This window comes from Plectropomus leopardus, chromosome 19, assembly GCF_026936395.1.
Source record: "Plectropomus leopardus strain MGB_pleo_1.0 chromosome 19, ASM2693639v1, whole genome shotgun sequence".
NCBI lineage: Eukaryota > Metazoa > Chordata > Actinopteri > Perciformes > Serranidae > Plectropomus > Plectropomus leopardus.
The window spans coordinates 5967348-5989888 of record NC_142194.1 but is presented as its reverse complement, the minus strand read 5'-3'; the positions used below and the strand labels follow the sequence as shown (position 1 = coordinate 5989888).

Below are 22541 nucleotides of genomic sequence, written 5' to 3'. Positions count from 1 at the left end.
CTCTGTTAAAGGGCCGGTTCGTCTTCAACCACTTCCGGCGGCCCGTGCTGAATAGGAAGTGGGGACATGCTGCCTCGGGCGAGTCAAGTCAAGTCTAGTCAAGTCAATTTTATTCATTGAGCCCATTATCACAAAACATGGTTCGCCTTGGTGGGCTGTACAGTTTACGACATCCCTCTGCCCTTAGACCCTCACATCACCCAAGGAAAAACTCCCGAAAACAAAAACAAAAAAAACAAAAAAAGTCGCTTCACCTCGGTCCCACCGGCCGCGGAGGTCAGGTTTGCCTGAGGCGTCTGATGTGTCGTGGCTCCCACTCCCGCCAGCTCACCTGACCTGGGATTCTCAACGCTGTGTTGCCTGCACCCTTGACTGTTCTCCCTCCTCAATTTGAGCAGCCCGCTCATGTTGGACCGCCTGGCACCGGGATGCCAGCACCACTTCCTGCTCTTCCTGGCCATCCACAGCAGCTCTGTCCACTTGAGGCCCCTGGCACCGGCCGGTGCCCTCTACTGCTCAACCTCAGCAATTGCAGCATTCGTTTCTTGATGGAATTTCTGGCACCGGGGTATCGGTGCCCTCGGCTGCGTATGCTCGACAATCACACCACTTCGCTCTCGCTGGGGCACCCTGCACCGGGATGCCGTTATCCCCAGTCGTACACCCACAGCTTCCTGGTCTGTTGGGTTGTCGGCGCCCACGGCCGTGCGATCCCAGCCACTGCACCAGTTCGCTCTCGCTGGGGCATCTGGCACCGGGTTGTCAGTGCCCCTCATCGTGCCTCCGCACGACCCACAGCAGCCGGCCTTGGTTGAGACTCCCGCCTACGCCTCCCAACCCGTCTGGGCCGGGGTCGTTGGCACCGGGCTGCCACCGAATTTTCCCTCTCATCCTGTGCAGAAAGGATGGGATGCCATTGCCTCTGGCTGTGCGCGCTCGGCAACCAAACCACTTAGCTCTCGCTGGGGCATCTGGCACCGGGGTGCCGCTGCCCCCAGTTGTACGTCCAGTGACTTCGACGGTTTGCTCTTGTTGGGGCATCTGGCACCGAGATGTCGGGGGCCCCCAGATGTACGACATCGGCTATTGCACCGGTTCACTCTCCTTGGGACTTTTGGCACCGGGCTGCCAGTGCCCTCTACTGCTTACCCTCGAAGCCTGCATCCGCATTGTTGCCCAGGGGAGGGCTTCCTTTCTCATCTGTTGCCTGTTGCTTCTTCCGTCCCGTCGCTCATGGCCTCCATCTCTCTCGTTGCGCCCAGCCGCGCCGAGCTCTGGTTCTGGCTCCGCCTGCTTGGCAATTGGAACAAATTTCCTTCTTTATGACGATCACCTGTCTCATCCTCAGGACGTCAACCTTTTCAATGACGCAGCTCCGTCTGACGGTTTTGGGTTTTTTTTACGATGGAAGATGGTTCGTAGGCAATGGCCCCAAGAGTTGGAAGGAGACTGCCAGGTCACTTTATCCGCTCTCTTTGAGATCTACCCCATCATCGTCGCCACCATGTTATGAGGCTGTGAATGGAGTCACCTATCTGTCCTCATCTACTCAGACAATCTCGCAGTAGTTTGACATCATAAATAAAGAAGTTCAGAAGCTTGACTCCTCATGTAGACGCACACCCGACTCGGGTTCCTCCATATTCGACCTTGCCTTTCAACATCTAATCCCAGCTTTCATGCCCCTGATCTGGAATCTCAGAACACCATCATCAATAGCCTGTCCCCATGCAACTCTCTCTTCATATCGGTCGGCTTGGAATTGTTTCCACAACTTTCACGACATGCATAACATAACTTTTCCTTCATTTGATCTCATCACCTTAACCTGCTTCATCACCCACGCCCATTCTGTCTTGGGAAATTAAAACCCAGACAATCAAAGTCTACCTCAGCGGCATTTCGTTCATCTCTAAACTCCTAACCGGTAGTCATGGCCAGCTCATGGTCATCCCCAGATCACCTCACTGCTCGGAGGCCTCTCACGCTAAGAACCAGCCCAAAATCCTTGTAGAGTCCCATTAACCACGGATCTGCTGTCACGTTGTATCCACACCATCCGCTCCAGATATAGCATACCTCACGTCAACCAAACTCTAGAGGCTATATTCATTCTCACCTTCTTCCGTTTCCTCAGATGCTCAGAATTCACTGCTTCGACCCTCCGATACGATCCACGTCGGCACGCCTGCCTCTCTGACCTTTTTTCTGTAACGACACCATAGTTATTTTTAAAAAGAACCAAAACCAACTAATCTAGCCAACCCACTCCCGTCTTCTACTTTAACATTCAATCAGTTCTAAACCCTTTCCTTATTCTCTCCAATTACTTACATTTCCGGACATCACAAAGCAAATCCCAAGATGACCCTCTGTTTGCATCTGAATCCGGCCAGGTGGTTACCCGCTTCTGGTTCCACCAACACTTCCGTCAGGTCCCGTCATTGTCAGGCATCTCTCCCATGCATTACTCCGGACATTCTTTCAGAATCGGAGCTGCCACCTCGGCTTCCCGCAGCGGTATACCGGAACACTTTATTCAGATCATGGGCAGATGGTCCTCCCAAGCTTATCACCGTTACATCCATTCCGACCTAAGAGATCTCAAATCGGCTTTTTCCTCTCTCATATAATGCATGCTTTTGGGGGTCTGTCGTGCCCGGGAGCCACGGCGGATTCCCACCGAAGCTTCCCCACACCGCACTCAACCATCCGTTCCAATAATTCAACATCAATGTTTATACCAAATCTACATTCACGTCAATAAATTGTTAAAAATTAATTCTGATTGAGGTGTGGTCCTTGCTAGTGAAAAAAGGAATGGAGACACAATCTGCCATTTCAAAATTTGTGAATGGCACCTATGATACTCAGTTTATTAAAACTGGATTTTTCTACTTGTTAGACTTTATTGCCATATTTTGCTCTCATTTGCTGTTGAAGTGGCAATAAATTGACTCTGATCTAATTCAATACGTTTTAAGTGAAATTTATGAACCACGGAAAATAAAATAACTCAATACGTCGGCTTGCATTGCTGGCTAATCACTTGTAGCAGTTACACTGTGATCCCCTGGCCCTCCCAGCCGCACTCGACCATTCTTGCTCCATTACAATGAACAGGGGAACAGATTGACCGCGACAAGCGTGCAGGACCTCATACCACAGTAAATCGATTGGCGGGGGACAAATATAGGTTGTCTTATTACACCGAAGCGTGGACATGCTGCTATCCGTTCACAATAGAAAGAAAAGGAGGAGAGGGAGGTAGAGAGGTGATTAATATGCTCATCTGCTTTCTGCTGACTCATATTCCTCGATGTAACTGTCGATACTTTCTCTTATTCTTTTGTTCTTTCAGCACATACTGCTTTCTTCTTTTTGTTGTTTCATCAGACATAAATCTCTACGTGCACCTATCTTTTGGTACGAATCAAAGCTCTGTAAAGCTACTTCTGCACAGAAGGAGAAAAAACAATCCCCTACTTTTTTTTTATTGTCTCACAGCAGCAGACCGACCTGCCCCCGTTTCTCACCGGAGCGTGTTCAAATATTTAGTTTAGTGCACCAGGCCAATTTTTTTTTTTTTTTGCAGTGGATTAATAATCTGTTTGTCTGCTCCCTCTTTTACCACCCTCATTCACACACACATTTACACACAGACGATGATGCTGTGACAGTACGACTGATGCGATTTGGCATTACTGGGGCAACAATCTTGCTGAATGCCCTAAAATTTCGCCTCCCCTGTGCCCCCATCCCCACACTCTCCACACTCCTCTCAGCAATCACTCCAGCGACCCCCCCATCTCCCAGATCCGCCGTCGAGCCTCATGCTCATCCTGTCACACTAAGCATGTTCACTTGGGGTGTGTCGACTCTGGGAATTCTCCAACGAGCGTGAAGTCAAGATAGAAGCTTTCATAGCAAACAAGAATTTGGAGCTGTTAACATATGCCGCTCCATGAGACTGAGTATTATATAAAGATGTTTGATTGTGTTGCAAATATGATACTAAAACTACGCTTTTATGCTTCCTTAGTTTGAGGGAATATCAACAAAAACATTTAGATTTTCAATCAACAAAATAAGGTAAACTTCTCAAATGGACAAGAAAATCTAATCGGTTCAGCTGCTGTACAAGAATATTCCTCTATAAAGATGAATAAAATTTGAATCATAATTTCCCTGTAAATTGGCATTACCTTTCCATAAAGTAAAGATGTTTTAGTCACATCACGCCATTTGGAAAGTTTATGGCAAACTGTAAGCCTACAGTTTGTTTTGTCGAGGTAAATAGCCAATGTTAGATGTTACTTAAAAGAAACGTTGCGAGTTCAGCATCAAACCGTATTTCTTTACTCTCCAAGAGCTGTCTCCAGCGTTGGAGAGCCACACCAATATTTACTCCAGTTTTTCTTCTTCTTACATGTTTTTTTTTTCTTTGCCGCGAAATGTTGCTTCTCTCCGGAAGCTGCTTGTGATGAGATTATATTTTCCGGAGCTTCTCCATCCCTCCATCACTGTGTTTCTTAACTAACTGAGACTCTAACTTTCACAATGCATCTTCATCCTTTCCTGCGGCACACTAGATGCTACAATTTGATCGCACTAGGCTAAAACAAACTGCATTTAAGCTCCTACATTGTTGATAGGGTTGTTCATTTTTTGAATGTTTTGAACTAAAATTATGTCCAGATTTTACAAAATGTACCTATAAGCAAAATTTGTGATGGTTGTGAATTTAGCTTTGTGCACGGGGGCATTTTATGTTGAAACAGCTAAGAGGCTTCCCCAAACTGTAAGCAAGTTACCTGAGAACAAAAGTACAGCCATAGTTTTCACATAGTTTTCGCCATTTTAAACAAAGAAATCTTTGTTGTTATATGTTATGTGTCACCTCTATTTGCAGGTCTGCTGGGCAGCGCCAGTTTTTCCGGCTCTTCCCAGAATTACAGCACCCTCCTGCTGGAGGAGGAGGCCGGGCTGCTGTATGTGGGCGGCAGAGGAGCCCTGCACGCTCTCAACACTTCCAACATCTCCATTACTGCAAACTTCACGGTGAGAGCCAGACCAAAGATCAGCTGCCACAAAGAAACAGCAAAACCTCCCATTTTACAAGTTTTCCCCCATTTCCTAAGTGTTGAAGAAGGACAAACTAATAATAGCCTTAAGCAGATTGAACAAATCCCATTGTGTTCCTCCAATTTTATGGATATGGGATTAAATGCACCAGGCGTTTATTCAAGGGTTACTGAAGAGAGTCAGCACTCAGTGACGCAGCCAGAAAATAAAGTGTTGCTTCCATCTCTTCCTGTTTATTACTCTCTCTCACACACACAAACACACACACCCTTCTCTGTCCATAGATCTTTCTGTTCATCCACGTATGTTTCCCTCTCTATTTATTGAGCTAACTGAGTCATCCTTATTACCACCTCCCCATTGTTTGCAGATTGATTGGGATGCTTCCCCTGAACAGAAGAAGCAGTGTCTAAACAAAGGCAGAGACAATCAGGTACACGACTGCAGCTACACTCTTATTGTTATTCAGAAAACTCTTTATTTTCCGAGTTATTGTCAGAGAGCATAAATGAAACACTTCTGCTTTGTGATGTGCGGATTGCATCTGACAGCAACGTTGTGGATAATCTTTTCGAGTGCTTCTTAATCCACTTTTCCTAAAAAAACAAAAAACAAAAAACACACTTATTCATTGAATATTTGCATGAAATCTCCCCTGAACATGAAGTGGATCGCCCGGCCTGTGTTCGCTGCAGCTCTTGCTGATTGTGGATCCAGAAATAACCTTGTTTTTTTTATTCTCTGCAGACAGAGTGCTACAATCACATCCGCTTTCTGCAGAGATTCAATGAGACTCACCTGTACGCCTGTGGAACAAACGCCTTCAGACCTCTTTGTGCTTATATAGTAAGAGCTCGTCTCATTTAATTTCAATAAAATTCTGACTAGACTAGAATTAAAATGCAATAATTATGTCTTTTTTTTCTCTCTGTAAGGATGCTGAGCGGTTCAGCTTCTCTTCAGGCTTTGAGGAAGGCAGAGACAGGTGTCCATATGACCCAGCAAAGGGATACACCGGCCTCCTCATAGGTGCGTCTCCTAAATTTGCTTTGAATCTGTTCTATGCAGCATGTTGGTGTCATCAAAACAGGCACGGGAAGTATGTTGTAAAAAAGCAGAGACTGAGGCTCAATCCTAAAACACCCGCTGCCTCCGGCCATCCGCCTACATATAATGACAATGCCATCCAGCCGCGTTATGACATCAGACTCATATGTTTCAAAGCACTGACAGAGCAGATGTATTTGACGAGTTTGGAGTGAGAACAGACTGGAAAACCATATATTTACAATAATACCTAAATACTGGATGCCAAGATGGCACTTCTTCATTCCTATGTAGTTGCTTGCCTGGTGCATAAGCCCCCCAAAAACCTTTTGTGCTATGCAGCCCACTGAACAGATGCGTTGTGTTTCTTCAGCTTGGCTTGCAGACTTTGCATTGCGATGATGTCACAGGTTTATAGATCAATCTTTCGGCTCCAGGCCAACCTCCATGGCTCAAAAATTCATAATAGAAAGAGTCATAATTGACCTTGTTTGCAGTTCAAGGTGTCCTGTGAACAGTTTTAGAGACGTTTCTGTTATAATCAAGGTCTATGAAGAAAATGTATTTTGGGCCGTGGGAAATTTTTTTGTTGCAGTGTTGCAAGTGGCCACTGGGAAAAATTGGCCACAAGGTTGAACTGCTTTTCTGGGGTCCTGTTATCTCATCTATGTTCATGCTTTTTATGCGATTTTATCCTCTGATTTTACTTAATTGTAGTGGGGTTTTTTTGTCCCCTGTGAGGCACTTTATGATTTTGTTTTGAAGCGTGCTGTTTAGATGCAGTTAATTATTTTTATTACTGGGACAGCACATCAACAATTAATCGACAAATGACTGCCATGGGGAAGATTTGTCAAAAAGAGACTGCTGAGGACTCATTATAGTTTCTGCTTAATGCTGGCATGTGAGTGTTGTATTAAGACAGACTTTTATAAATCTGACCCACCTTTTATAATGCAGTATAATTCAAAAGAAGACTCAGGAGAGGAATTCAAACATTCTCTTGGTTCAGTTTTAACATGCTTGGATCTGTATCTAATTACCATTTACAAATATCAAAACCACCTTGTGTTAGAGGTCAGTTTGCCTAATTACTCTGTAGTACACAAGCGGCTTTCATTTATATCTGATTTAACTCCAAATTTCTTTCTGTTTATTCATCTATCTGTTAATCAGATGGCGAGATGTTTACGGCTTCTCAGTATGAGTTTCGCAGCTCTCCAGACGTGCGCAGAAACTTCCCCTTCCCCACGCTCAGGACAGAGGAGGCCCCGACCCGGTGGCTTCTGGGTAAATACATCACATGACAACACAAGTCAGAAATTCTCCACAATTACATCTAGTGATGAATAAGTTGTGCAAAAATAACAAAAGACACTTCTTTATGTATTTCCACTTACAGTAAACTACTTAATGGACCAAACTTCATTTCCATTTTGCACATTTGTAGCTCATGGGATGTTTTGCTGCTACTGCAAAAACTGATTGACTCAGAGATTGAAAATCACATCAAAAAATTGCTCCGCACTGCAGCTCTAACTGGCTTAGTTGTGGCAATTCAATCATACTTAAAAGCTCCATCTTTGGTTTCCAAGGAGACACTTCCTAGACTGCTAATAGGTCTGTGTTTGGACATGTGGATCTGAGTGTGTGTTATTTGTGTGTGTGTGTGTGTGTGTGTGTGTACAGAGGCAGATTTTGTGGGCTCCGTGCTGCTGAAGGAGAGCATCAACAGCTCTATCGGTGACGACGACAAGATTTACTTCTTCTTCACGGAGAGAAGCCAGGAGCAGATCGCCTACCCGAGCCAGACCAAGGTGTCCAGGGTTGCTCGAGTCTGCAAGGTCAGAGACAGAAACGAACCCACATACTATTAATCATAATCTTATTAACTGTTTCACTGGGTTTCTTTAAAAATGAGAAACACTGCCTCGAGGCTGTATGCCTCTGTGCACCGCTCAAGTTGCAGTTACAGTTTACATCCATGTTTGTGAAAAACATGGATACTTCACACGCAGAATATTTATACAATCAGCACAGTTTCAAGGTGGGAAATGTCTCAGATATTGAGAAATGGCTGGAAAAGGGTTTTTGAAGAACATTGTGATATCACATGTTATTTTGACTTTTTGGATATAAAATGTCATCACATCATTCATTTAACCTATTTGAAATTTTGTATACAATTTTGTCATAAGAAGCATATGAAGTCTTGAGTTATGGCCAAAAACATATCTTGTGAGGTCATACCTGAAGTCCAAGTAAACATTTGCACCAAAATTTGAACAAAAAATACCCTTCACGAAAATTAAACAGACATGACAATTAGTTCATCATTTACTCCAACTGGACATTTGTGCCAAATTTTAGGACATTTTTAGGCTTTTTTAAGATATTGTGTTCACAAGAATGAGACAAACGCAAGGGCACAATGAATTTGACCCCAAAATCTAATCACTTCATATTTGGGACCAAGTGGCTGTTTGTGTCAAATTTAAAGAAATTCCCTCAAGTTGTTACTGGGATATCACCATTTACAAAAATGAGGTAGATGAGGTCACAGTGACCTTCACCTTTGGCCTATGACCACCGAAATCTAATCATTTCATCGTTTAGTGAAGTGGACGTTTGTGCCAAATTTGAAGAAATTCCCTCAAGCCCCTTATCCCTCATTCTTGGGATAATGCATTTAAGAGTATATGACAGAAGAATAGACAGGTGTATGGATGCATGGACAACCCAAAAACATATGGCCTTTGCCCATGGCTATAGCTATCTCAGAGGCATAAAAAAGGACAAAACTGACATTACAGATTTTCTGCAAGGTCATGGAAGAAAGGGTTCAAAAGTGGGATTATTTAATGCTTTACGTCACTGACACAGAGTGAAGTAAATGGATTTATGGAGACTTTCTGTCCTCAGTTCTCCTCTCTCAGCTGTCATTCTCCTCGTATGGTTATTTTAGTGCTGAATGAACCAGCAGTTGTCTCTAATCTTGGTTTCTTCACTGACGGCAGTTTCTCTCTGTGCCACTGTTGCCAGGCAAACCACAAGTCCACCAACCTCCACCTCCAATGGCAAACCCTCTCCCTCTCTTCATTGCCCTCCTCCTCTTTTTTCTCCTCTCACCTCATTTCACTTGCGATCAGCATCTCTGATCTAGACAGCATGCCCTGCAACTCGTCTCTTTTGTCCTCCCTGTCGTTTCTTTTAGCCATGCATGATAGTGTCATTACCATCACAGCGTCCTGTTGTGCTGAAATCACTTTTTTAAAGGGATCAAAAAGTGTTGCAAGACTCTGAGACAGTTAAACAATGTCTGGAAATAAGTTCAAACCTCTAACCCTTTTATGAGAAAAGGATTTGCATTAATGAATGAGAAGAAAAGAAATGAATGTTAAAGATACACATTGAGTAAACCCACTAACATCTATTATTTTGTCCAAACCAATCTATTCAAACTGCAAGAATGCAAATTAAACTTGACGGAGAGAAAGCTAAATGTTCTTTCTTTATTAAAAATATTCACTAGATTTAAAAAAAACAACCCAAATGGATGCCTGAAAACAATGGATGGATGAAAACAATGAAGAGACTAATCTAAAAGACCTTTTTCTTATTTTGCAGTGTTTGTAAGCAGCATGCATCCAAGAGAAAGCTATGAACATGGCAGACATGCCAGCTATAATATATGGATGTTGAAATTAGCTTAAGAGACCAAAAACATTTTTAATCCGGGCTGTAAACATGTTTATTTGTGCTGTAAAGTTAGAAAAACCTAACACTGATGTCCATGGGGACTGACTCGCCTTTCGGAGCCAGCCATCAAGTGGCCATTAGAGGAACTGCACTGCACTTATTTAAATTATATGTGTTTATGTAAATATGTTTTGCATGAGATGTCTATCCGTGCACGTTACTTCACCTGCTCACATACACGCAGTGAAATTGTCTCTGTGCTTCCAAAACTTTTTTAATCCCATATACTCTTAATAGTTCATTTCCTCATGATTCTCTCTCTGCATCCAAAATAAGTAATTTCTGGAAATAAGGTCTGAACTCCTCAGCTCCTTTCTTTTCATCAGCGCTGCCGTGGAGTTGTCAGAGCAGTCGAGAGTGTAATAACTCAGTCTGAACTAGGCCACAGCAGCACATGCAGATGTCGAGCTGGTCCCCAGCTCAGCCCCGTGGCAGCCAGACTCTGCACTGGTTGGAGGCAGATCTGCAGATAGAGAAGGCCCTGGCAGTAGCCTCTGGCCTGAATCCACTGAAGACTTGCCATTTTTGAGCTGCCTAACTAGTTGTTCTCTTCTGCTTGTCACTTCGCAGCCAGACTGCATATACTTCTGCAGTCATGACCTATTTTCACAGAGAGGTGTGTAAATTACATGAAAACAGGGTCTTTTCAGGAACTTAAAGGGCATAATTCAGTGCCATTTTGACATTATCTAAAATCGTCCATTTCGGAGCTCCATATACCTCCAGCTAAAAAAGAGAGGCTGCACAATTTCTCCTATGCTTCCTCTTAAGACACTGACTGGCTCAATCTGCTCTCATCATGACGTCTTGGGTTAATTTTCCCACAGGCGTATCTTTACAGGGCCATGCTCGGATTCTTGACTCTCATTTTCGTGGATTTAAGTCATGGCAGCCCAATGACCTAGACTGTTATTTGACTGACATAAATTGTAATCTATAAGTGCATCCCTTTAGCTCTTTTTACATAATCCATCCAAGCCGCAATTTCTAGGGCTGAATAATGACGCCAATGTGAAATTGCTAAAAACTGCAGTTCTTCTAATGGCCACTTGAGGCTAGCTCTAAGGGAGAGTCAAAATCTCCATAGGCCCCCATGTACAAGTCTTTACAGCAGAAAATAAACATGTTTACAACCTGGTGCAAAAAATACGATGGAGCTTTAGGGCCACATTGAGGGGAAAAAAAGAGACTTTGAGAAAAAAGTCGTAATATTATGAGAAAAAAAAATTAATTTTATGAGAATTAAGTTGTAATATTACAGAAATAAAGAAATAATTTTATTTCATTTTATTACAATAAAATTACAAATGAATTACTTAATAACTTCAGTATTCATTTCTGTAATATAATATCCCCTTTCTTGTAGAAATATGACTAATATGAATTTAATATAAAAATTCTTAAAAATATAATATATAAAATATATGAAAAATTAAATAATAAAAAAAGTATAAATAAACTGGATATAGCCATCAACCTCTTGTTTAAACGCTCGTAGAATTAAAATTTAGCCAATGTCTTTTTAGCTTCCATGTTTTTCCAACTTTACCACCTCAAAGCACATAAGCACAAAGTCCGAAGAATCACTTCCCAACTCGGAAACTACGACCTTCCGACATCACATGAATGCAGCACATCTCTACTCTCTCGTCCAAACATGGTCACCAAAATGCCAAACTCGAGGCTTCAAAACAATAGTGTTTGGGTAAGGTCACAGTGGTTATGTCCATTATTTTATAAAATCTATGCATCCATCTCAATAAGACCTGTTATTTTCTCAGTGGTCTCCACTTAAAACAACATTAATTCTCTGGAGTTTTTGTTCTGTGAGAAAAATGAGCCCTGAGAGTGGATGCATTTGTCTGCAACCCTTTCGCTCTTCATCTTCCACTTCCACTATAAACTGAATTGATTTTATTGATAAAAGTTCTTAATGCAAGCATTTCTGTTTTCCATACTTATGCATTATGTCAATTTAAGTTACTTTGCCTTTTTGCGTGGGAGGTCGAGGTGCACAGAGCGTGTTGATGAACGACAGGCGCCTGGGAGAGACATAAACGAAGAAAGATGAAGCTCTCTAATTCCAACAAACAAAGAGAAAAGGAGTCTGTGTCTCTTCTTTTTCTCTCTCTCTCCTAAATGAGGTGTGCTAAATTACTCTTTTAGGGAGAGATGTCTTGCAGCTACGCCTCCCAGTGCTACCAAAATGCAATTAGAGCAAATGTGCTAAAGTAGGCACTAAAACTCAGCTCCAGTTTCATGAGTCTCTTCTCACTTCCTTTTCCCCTCTTTATATCCGTATAGTTATATGTACATTATAATTAGTTTTATGTCTCTGTTGTAGATGGTTAAATTTTTGTTTCAGTGTTATGAAAATTAGAGATTAGTGGCTGTTGATGTATAAAGAGTGGATGGATTTGTTTCATTTAAAGGTGCATATGCCAGAATCTATAAACTCAGGTGACTATTTTAATAATCTGTCCATCCATGCATTGTCTTCTGTGTTTGCAGAATGACTGGGGAGGCCAGAGGACCCTGCAGAGGAAGTGGACCTCCTTCCTTAAAGCCAGAATGGTGTGTTCAGTCCCCGAATATGAGCTTCACCTCAATATCCTGCGCAGTGTGTTCATCCTGCAGGGTCGAGACGCTCAAAGCAGCATTTTCTACGGCGTCTTTGGCCTGGAATGGTAAGAGACATCATCAGATTTTTGCTGTTATTATGGCTTCCCCCCCTTTATGTAGATTTAAGGGTGGAAAAATCATCATATTACAAACAGTCTGATATTAATATCGACGTCATTTTATACACGTAATACCCAAAGTCAGCGTGGTAAATTTGGTATCTTTGGAGACTCTGGGATCTCCATTAGAATATTAAATAAGGTTGTGTGGAGTAATCTCATGGAGATTAAGGCAGCAGCAGTAAGGTATACAGACATGTTTTAATAGATTTCAGGCACATTTTGCATCAAAAACTTTCATAAACCTGTTAATATGATACAAAATTGAAAGTATTACTCAATCACTACATAAAAAAAGCTTTTAAATCCTTTGTATACAATTACATATATGTGGTACATATACACATAGGAGTTAACCAATGTTGATTTCTGGTCCAGCAGACTGCAAGTAAAGATTAAAACTTGTAAAATAATGAGAGAATTTGAGGAGAAAAGACTGTTAGAAATAAAAAACAACTGTGAAATTCTCTTCTCTACCAATTAACTTCTCCTATACATGACAATAATGAATATGACAGTTATCTCTTGTACTTAAATGCAAGGAAAAATGTGGGCGCTCACTAACTCACCTTGTAGTGCGGGAACCTCATGTACAAAAGCTGTGTCCTTGCTGCAGCAGCCGCAGGGTTCGATTCCAACTTGTGGCCCTTTGCTGCATGTCGTCCTCTCTCTCTCTCCCTCTTTCACACTGAACCTATCGTAGCTAATAAAATGGCAAAAAACAAAAGCATGTTTTACATTGTAAAGTGCAATGTGCAGCATGTGATACAGATAATCTCCATAGTCTAACACAGACACGGCAGTTTGCTTTCCTTAAAAGGAACAGAAAGGCTTCAATCTGCATGCTCACATTTTTATATTTTTCTTTCTTACCATAGCCAGTTGGTGAAGTTTGACAGTCAAAACTCAGGTGCACACTTGTTTAGATTTTCTTTTAAGACTGGCCAGATTCACTTCCAACCCACTCTCATTCCAAAGTTGTCAAATACAGTCAGTGTTTTTCACGTCAGAGGCATACGACAAAGCCATCCTTTGGTGGCAGTATGATATGCCGCCGGGCAGCGTCATTTTGAAAAACAACTGGGCAACAACGTAACTTAATAAATCAATCAATTACATGACATTCAGAGTATTTTATGCAAATTTAGAAGCAGGTCAGGGCTTCAAATGAACTTTTCAGACTGGTGGCTCAGTTGGTTACACCAGCACATAATTTACACACACACAAGCACAATAATAAAAACAAGACTTTGTAATTAATTAAACACTAAAATAAGAGTGCTCATTAAAACCAGGAACTAAGGAAACGCTACCACAAGTCAGGAAACACCGGAGGCAGGATAAAACCTACGGATAGAAAAATAAAAATAACAGTAAATTAATAAATTAATTAAATCAAATAATAGTAATAATAATAGATACATAAGTAAAATAATAAAATGCAAATAAAAGGTTAATGAAAAGATAACAGCATAAAATAAAAAATACTAAATAAATATGTTAAAAATAATAAAATGATATACAAAGTAAGATGGTGATGGAAAGTCTATGTAGGGTGGAGCTGATGGGTCCAACAAACACGGGACTTTCACCAGGGGGGCCAGTGTTCACTTCCTGTATGAATGTACAGCCAAACAATGATGTTTTGTTTCTTAATCTAACCATGTGCTTTTTTTGCCTAATATAAAAATGCACATTTAGTTTAGTTTGTTCCCTTAGACGCAAAATATGGTTAAAATAGGGTCTCAGTTGCAAAACACTGAAGTTACCCTTTAAAACAAAAACAGAGGTGCAGGCGGAGCTGATGTGACGGTGTCAGAGGACGATGTCTGCCGGTGGAGTGTCTGGCAGCGGTGTGAGTGTGTGTTTATGCTGATATGCAGAGTCATGCTGCATAAAACTGTCCCAAGGGTGTTTAGATAGTGATGGAGAGGATAGCATTGCATTGGTTCAGCAACACTCTCTATTTCTCTCTGGATTTTTATTTTTTTATACTGCTACACTTCCTGTTGTGGATATTCAAGCTCAAACTCTCAGTCTGACTATTTACTGCAGCACCTTTTAGTTACTCAGTTAGATACTTCTTTCTTTCTTTATTTATTTTAAGTCACTTCTTTCTTCCTCCGTTGCATTTTTACACAGAAACAAACAATGTTGGCATCATGCAGCTCCAGTAGACACCACGCCCGCATCACAGAGCCAAAAGAGGTGTGACAGGCTTTACACAACAGCGTGAGCCTGTCAAGTGTGACATATATCATACGCATCAGCAGCGCTTTCTAAACAATAGCAACAACAACAGAGCATGGTGAAAACAATAATTTACCATCTCTGTTGAATGGCAGCTGATTTTGTCTTCTGCTCGGAGGGTAAGTAGCTCCCGAATTCACAGTTATCCCACTTTGCGGACATTTACGGCAGCTGTTCTTCTTCTTTGCGTCAGCTAACTATTTGTAGCTGCTTTGTAAATCTCTTGCGGTTGGTGGGTCACTCACTTATCACTTTGTCAATATGTCATAACTGTCCCATCCTACCAGCTGTCCTGTTTATAGAGTGGTGAAGGGATGGCGTATTTTTGTAGGCCAACCAGGAATGTTCAGCATGATAATCTTCATAAATGAACACCACTTTTGTTTGTTTTGAACCGTAAATGAAATCACCAGAAGCAAAAAGCTATTGTTAGGCTATACACGAACTACATGCGGGTGCACGACTTAAATGTCACAACTAAAAACACTGTAAAAATGTGTGAAAACATAATCAAAAAATATGGAAACAGATAAATCTACAAGTTCGAGTGCGACTCTGTAAAGCTGTAAAGGTGGACAAGTGGTTTTAAAGAGTTTCTGTGTCCGGTGTGATGCCGTCTAACGTCACCAACAAACACTGCAGTCCCATTTAGCCACTTGTTAGCAACCGAGACGAGTAAAACTTTAAAAGTTCAAAAATCTGGTTTATACGGACATATTTTATGTTGCAGAACAAAACGTCTCAATATCTTTAGCCTGTGTTAACCAGAGACCTTATTTAAGACATTTTACTAAAAACCCATTAAAAAAAACCTGTGGACTTTAAGACGAGGTAACCGAAAGTACTAAAAGGCTAACAGACTTCCGCGTTAACTCACCACTCTGTACAGACCTTTTTTCAGCGCTGTTACGTCCTCTCGTTACGGCTTAAAGGCGAGACAACTCTGTCACCCCATTCAGCAAGCATACCTTATATACATAACGCTGAGGCTGTGTAACAGTTCGATATTCTTTCTTTTCTTTTTCTTTCCGTCTTTGTACATCTTTCCACTTTGTTATGCTGCCTTGCCATTTTGTATAAAAGGTACGATGGCTAATTGGGGAAGGAGTTGTCTCGCCTTTAAAGTGGCAACAAGGGAAGTAACAGCACCGAATCGAGGTCTGTGTAAATAGGATAGCTTTCAGGAGAGGGTGGGCGTGACATTTTGACTGCATGTTATATATGCAACCCACTACAGGAGATTTACAAAGCAGCTAGTTGCCGTTAGCTTTAAAGTCAAAGGAAAAGAGCTGGTCATAAATGTCTGCAAATTGGGAAAATGACGAGATTTGGGAGCTCCTTACACTCCAAGCAGAGGACAAGGTCAGCCGCCTTGTCACACACTGGATCGACATGATGACACTATTGTTTGATTCTTTGTAAAAATGCAAAGGTGGCATAAAGAAGGCACTTCATAGCGGCCCTATAGTGCAATCTTTGTGTTAAAAGGGCTTTTTTTCTGTCTTCTTTCTACCCTCCTTTCTTTTTTCTGTCTGTTTCTTTCTTGTCTTTCAAGCTGCTGTTCTTTAAAAACACACACCTGTGCAGTCGTAGTCGTCACTCCGTGTTAGACTCAATTGTGCAGAAGGTGAGTAAGCCCCTGAGCTAAACTACTCACCAGTGTTGAAGACAGATTCGGGTTTCACTTCAATCTCATTTTTCTCACTTGAATGCTTTTGAAGGCTGAGGTGGGCACACAATGGACTCAAGAATGTGACGCACACATTTTCCCCCCATTACTAATCTCACCCGTGGGGTTTAAGAATAAGGGTCACCTGGTTTTCAATGCTGTCGTTATGTTGTTGGTTAAAACCTTTTCTTTCACCAAAACCACAAATGGGGCTGCTTTATTCGTGACTCACAGGGAGTGGATATTTCAGCCCTGTGAGTGTCGAAAAGTCTGCAAAACAAATACTTCCTTCTGGAGTGGATGATGGGAGCAGCTACTGGAGATGAAGAGGGAAAATTACACATCTGTCAGTGATGCCACTCCCACGTGTCTGTTCAGGACAAATTGATAAGAGGAAAATGTGAGCGTAGAAAGCAAAATTTTACCACCTTAAAACCCCCAGTTTTTACAGAATAGAGAAGCTGAGTAACCTTTTCACCTTATGATCTGTGATGCCTTTGAAATTCGATCTGGGCGGCAGTTGCTCCCCAGATAAAACCTCTCCGTGTTTATCCAACATTGAATCATTAATCCTGACTGCGTCCTCTGGATGTGTCTTTCGGGGACGGGGGTTGGTGATTGTCTTTCAGGAAGAATATCAAAGCATCTGCTATCTGCCAGTACGCCTTCTCAGATGTTCAGAAGGCGTTTGAGGGGCCGTTCATGGAGGTGCAGGACTCAAAGTGGAGGGAGTACACGGGGAAAGTTCCAGAGCCGAGACCTGGATCTGTAAGTTTAATCTATTAAAGGAGTATTTCACCCCAGAATGACCATTTGGGTATCAGTTACTCACCCCGTGTTACATTAAATTTGAGAAGGAAACTTTTTTACTTCCTTTGTTACAGGGCTTCGTTACAGGGTTTGAAAAAAACCTGTTTTACCTTTCTGAACACAGGATCTGCTGGTCCATGGCTGACTCGTTCAGTTTGTTTGCAGATGATATTGTGGGACTTTGGTGTTTAGTTCAGATTCACCAAATTCACACAATAACAAAAACAAATTAACCGATTCAGGCAGTGGTTGATCAGCAGCTCCCGTGTTTTGCAAGGTAAAATTACTGTCTGCCAATTGCTTTGAAGAGAGCATAGAAAGGTTTCATTTCTTGGTCAGTTCCCCGTTGGAAAGGGTTGTCTGTTTGGGAAGTTGTTTTGATATAGGTTTGCTGTTGTTGAATGCAGACCCCTTTTACTTCAATTCATCAAGAATTTTTTGATTTTTGGAGTCTTTTTTTTACCAGGTGCATGCAAGAAAAACAGTTTTCATGAATTCACAAGTAATTGATAAACAGATGATCATTTGGTGGGTGTAGTGCTCCTTTAAAATCACTTTTCCTCCACCATAAGAGTATTTATTGTCCTGCTCTTTCCTCTGTGAACATTTCTGTATCTCTGATCTCTCCACAGTGTATAACAGATGTTCACAGGTCCCAGGGCATCAACTCGTCTCGAGACCTCCCTGACAATGTCCTCACTTTTGTCAGGAGACACCCTCTAATGGCCAGCCAGGTGCACCCAATAGGGGTGCGCCCACTCATGTTCAAGAGGAGTGTCAACTATGTCAAGATCGTCGTGCACAGGGAGCCGGCGCTGGACGGGAACATTTACACTGTTCTGTTTCTGGGAACCGGTGAGTTTTATGACACAGAAATGAATGGGCTTGGTGCTGAGTGCGACAGACAGGTTAGGGAGTTCACAGAATATTTTGAGGCAGACAGACTGATTGTTGTGTTTGTGTTGAAGATAAAGAAAATATATGTAATTTTCTGTATTGCCTCTGAAGTGTCTTGTTTATATCTTTTTTCCCAGATGATGGCTGGCTGCACAGAGCCGTAGATATCGATGGAGAAATGCACATCATTGAAGAGTTGCAGCTGTTTGATAAACCTCAGCCCATAGAGAGCATGGTCCTATCCTCTGCTCTGGTGTGTATTCATGCATGGAGAGTTATATGTCATATTGTTGCTGCTAAGGAAATCATGCATTTGTCTTGTTATGTGCATTTGTCTGTTTGTGCATGGATTTGTTTGGTTGATGTAGCTTGGGCCAATTTGTTAAATTTAGAGTAGATCAGCATCATGGGGTGGATACACAAATAAATTTTTACTTTGCAATATTTGACACCCATAGACAGGAATACACACAGCTGTTTTCTCAGGCGTCCCAAGCAAATATAGAGGTGACTGAGCAAAAATGGTTGCAGTTAGCAGACATGGATGTATAAAAAGAACGTGATACAGCATTGGAGAAGGAGCCCAAATTCTTCTAATGAGAGTTGCTCAGTGGTGCATGAAGCCAAAAAAAGTTTACCTGCCACATATACCACATAATACCCATAGAGCAGGTGCCCTAGAGATTAATTTGAATGGAGATAAAATGATTTGATCACCAGCTCTTCTAAACTTTCCAAATGTTATCGGAACAAGTCAATCACATCCTGATAATGATTTTTTGGGGAGTTTGACTCCAGAAAATTAAATTTATTAATCAATAAATGTGCTTCTTATATCACAGTTCATTATAGTGCTTGTGTTAATTTTAGGCTTTAAAAGTCAAAATTATAAAAATAGAAAAATGATTAATTTTTTTTGTTTTGCAGCGGAGTATCTATGTCGGCTCCCACTCTGGAGTGGTGCAGGTACCGATGTCCGCCTGTCAAAGGTACACTTCCTGTTACGACTGCGTATTCGCCAGAGATCCGTTCTGTGGCTGGGACGGGAGGACATGTGTGGCAATATCTTCACGTGCACAGAGGTGAGGAAACACACACCTGTGTACTAACAAAATGCACATTTCCAGCAAGGAAGCAAACACACCAAGTGACTGTCAGTGTTTTTAGGAAGAAAGCAGACACAACAATCATGTCGTGTTTACATAAAAAACAGATTTGGCAGAAAAAGATCTTGCTGAGACAGATGAATTTGAATTGCTTCATCGTACATCCTTGAGCCTGCTTCTCCCTAAACCTCCTCTCCAGCTCCACTTGTTTATTCTGCATTCAGTTCCTCTCCATCTGTTGCTGTATGCATTTTGGATGACAGCCACAGAAACTGTCAACACTTGAATTCAAAATGAATTCAGTTAAAAAATACAGTGATCTTGTATACCTTAACTTAGATTTAAGCCTCAAATGTTGCTAAGAGTAAATAAACTTCAAGTCTTCCATATCATTAATTTAACAGTCAAATAAACTGTTCAGAGAACTGGTAGCGTGATAAACACATTATAAGCCCCTAATGATATTAATAATTTTGACACTGTGTACATTTTTGCATTACGTGACCTTTATTTTTTTCCTCTGGGCCCGACAGCGATACCGGAGTCTAATTAATTATTTATACAGCTTATTTTCCCTTCCAACAGAATTTGGATGAAAGCAGGTCTGAGACAATAGAGTCGACCTGGATTTCTCCCATCAAGTTCAGTTCAGCTCAGCAGGAGCTACAATGATTAGCCCGAAAAACACTTGGATACGAAAACCTAGCACTTTGATTCAGCATTTAGGTTGAGCGTAACAAAAATTGTAAAACAGAAGCATGGAGCGACTGACATTTATGTTGTTATTGGTTTTTTTTTAAATATATATTGTTTGGTTAAAATGTTACAGATCCATAACTTACAAAAATGAGTTTGGTAAACCTTTGGTAAATGTTCTCATATTTCGATTTTAAAAGCAGTAGATGTAGCTTCAGGCAGCTATGAGAATATTTTGTGAATACAATTCACCATATTTTATATTATTGCATTATATTTTACTATGTTGACATTCATGTCCACAAGAGGATTATTTTGCCAGTGTATTTCTCTACAGACAAATATACAAGTCTACATATTTGGAGATTAAAGTTTCCAATTCTAAACAAATAACAAAAAATACTTGGACGTAAAATGTATTTTTATTTTGAGCAAATTCTTACTTTCCTTAACTATGAGCAAATTAAAAATTAGAGAGAGGACCCAAATGCATAACAGCAAGCAGGCTGATTTAAGGAGCAATATTTCAGCTCAAAAAAATAAAACTGATACCAAAACACAAAAACAAGCAGGGGACAAAAACTGAGGGCTAAAGTAAAGCAAATGAAAAACAAAAACTAAACTGGGAACAAACCTGTAATCATGGAACACACAGAGGGGAGCACAAATACACACGGAGAGCCGGGAGATAACGAGGGACAGGTGACAGCAGCGCTGATGAGGAACAGGTGAAAAATCAGTGCAGGGGAGACAATCACTGAGGCGGGAAAACACACAAAGAGGACACATGAGGAGTGAGCCCACAAATTAAAATAAAGGACAGACTAAGCATGAATGAATAAGAAGAAACATGGAAAAACACAAACAGCAAGGCTGCTCCACGCTTTTTGACCACATGGGAGTTTTGGAGTATGACAGTGCAACTGGAGCTGTGAGTTTTGAGGGTTTCGGCTAGAAATGAAGGACGGTGACTACTCAGGAGCTCTTTGGGTGCACCGACCTTGACAGAATTTTCTGGTCTTTAAGTCAGATGTAACACCCTGTCAGTAGTATAATTAATAATTAGTAATATAAATATGCCCTTCTAATGTTAGTGTAATAGGCTACATGTTTTTTAAACAAAGTAAAGTGTCAAAATAATTGGTAACATCTATTTTTTTGTTAAATAATTTCATAAATTCTTTTCTTAAACTTGTCATGATGAGAATCGTACTTGAGTAAATGTACTAAGATACTTTCCACCCCCTCTGGTAAAATGAAACCAGTGTTGCAGATACTGGATGTGATTGGATTCAGCTGGACAGACACATACTGTATATATTTGCAAATTATAAGATCCTTCCAAACACACACACACACACACACACACACACACACACACAGATACTGAAACAGGTAAAAGTTTCTTTGGCTCACTCTTCTGCAGAAGATTGTTTGCACCTCTCTCCATTCACTCTGCATGAGTGAGTCGCAGACATCTTAATCTTCATTATGGCAGCAGACACATCAGTCTCTCCTGTGGATTCGTTTCGGGGAGGGGCAGGAGGGAGCTTCTTGATCGGAGAAAGCTGCAAAAACAACTGAATGTTAGTGGGAGATCAAACCTTCATTTCCCCATTTAATGCAGCACAGTGTCCATTTGCATTATTTTTCTTTTCCTAATATTTTGATTTAAAGGAGGTTGATGTTATACAAAGTGTGGGTGAGAGGAAAGGATTTTTATTTTCTATGACTACTCTGCACTGTACTTGGTTAAAAAAAACATTTCTTTATATGCTGCTCACTCTTGTCTGCTACCCTCTGCAGTAAGATCTAAATTTACTTTCTCTTTCTGAATGGCTGCAGAAACTTGGTGTTCTCTCCACTTGCTGCAGATGTTTTGGGGTATTTTTGAATCTTCATTCTGCTGTGCCTCATTAAGTTTTTGTTTTGGATCCATCTTAGTTATTTTGGCAGGGTTTAGACAGCTCCTGGGTTGTTTAAAAGTGCCGTACAAGCTGTTTACAGGAATAAATCTCAATCGCAGGAATTTGATTTGTGTTTTAGTTTTCAGTTTATTTTAGTTTTCTTAACTTGCGACTCTATATCAAAAAGAGGTTTTAATCTCAGTCAGGATTTTCAGATTAAATGCTGAGTTTTTATCTTATTCTTTCAGGTCAAATCTGACCCAGGATATCTTGAGAGGAGTCAGGGGCTGCAAGGAGAATTCAGGAAATGGTACGTGTTACAATACACACACACACACACACACACACACACACACACACACACACACACACACGCACGTGCACATACCGTAAATCCATTATGTGACATCCATGAATTTTAATTTTGAGAAACTTTAATACTTTATTTTACCTCCCATCCATTCCCCTTGATTAGCTCCCCTGACTCTCACACACACAGATTATGAGTTGAAAAAAGTCTTCTTTTCTCTGCCTGAAAACTCAAGCATTTAGCAGCTATTAAGGGATTTCATTA

General features: G+C 41.1%; 1 protein-coding gene across 1 annotated transcript in view; it reads left to right on the top strand.

Annotated features, from left to right (window-relative positions):
• sema4gb (sema domain, immunoglobulin domain (Ig), transmembrane domain (TM) and short cytoplasmic domain, (semaphorin) 4Gb) overlaps positions 1-22541 on the top strand; it is a 52934-nt gene that overhangs the window by 20482 nt on the left and 9911 nt on the right. Inside the window, exons 3-14 of the mRNA XM_042507565.2 lie at positions 4913-5061; positions 5456-5518; positions 5833-5931; positions 6021-6114; positions 7309-7422; positions 7822-7976; positions 12403-12578; positions 17181-17319; positions 17994-18216; positions 18396-18511; positions 19186-19340; positions 22216-22277. Of these exons, the coding sequence (XP_042363499.2) occupies positions 4913-5061; positions 5456-5518; positions 5833-5931; positions 6021-6114; positions 7309-7422; positions 7822-7976; positions 12403-12578; positions 17181-17319; positions 17994-18216; positions 18396-18511; positions 19186-19340; positions 22216-22277 (1545 nt within the window). The remainder of the gene's footprint in view (positions 1-4912; positions 5062-5455; positions 5519-5832; positions 5932-6020; positions 6115-7308; positions 7423-7821; positions 7977-12402; positions 12579-17180; positions 17320-17993; positions 18217-18395; positions 18512-19185; positions 19341-22215; positions 22278-22541) is intronic.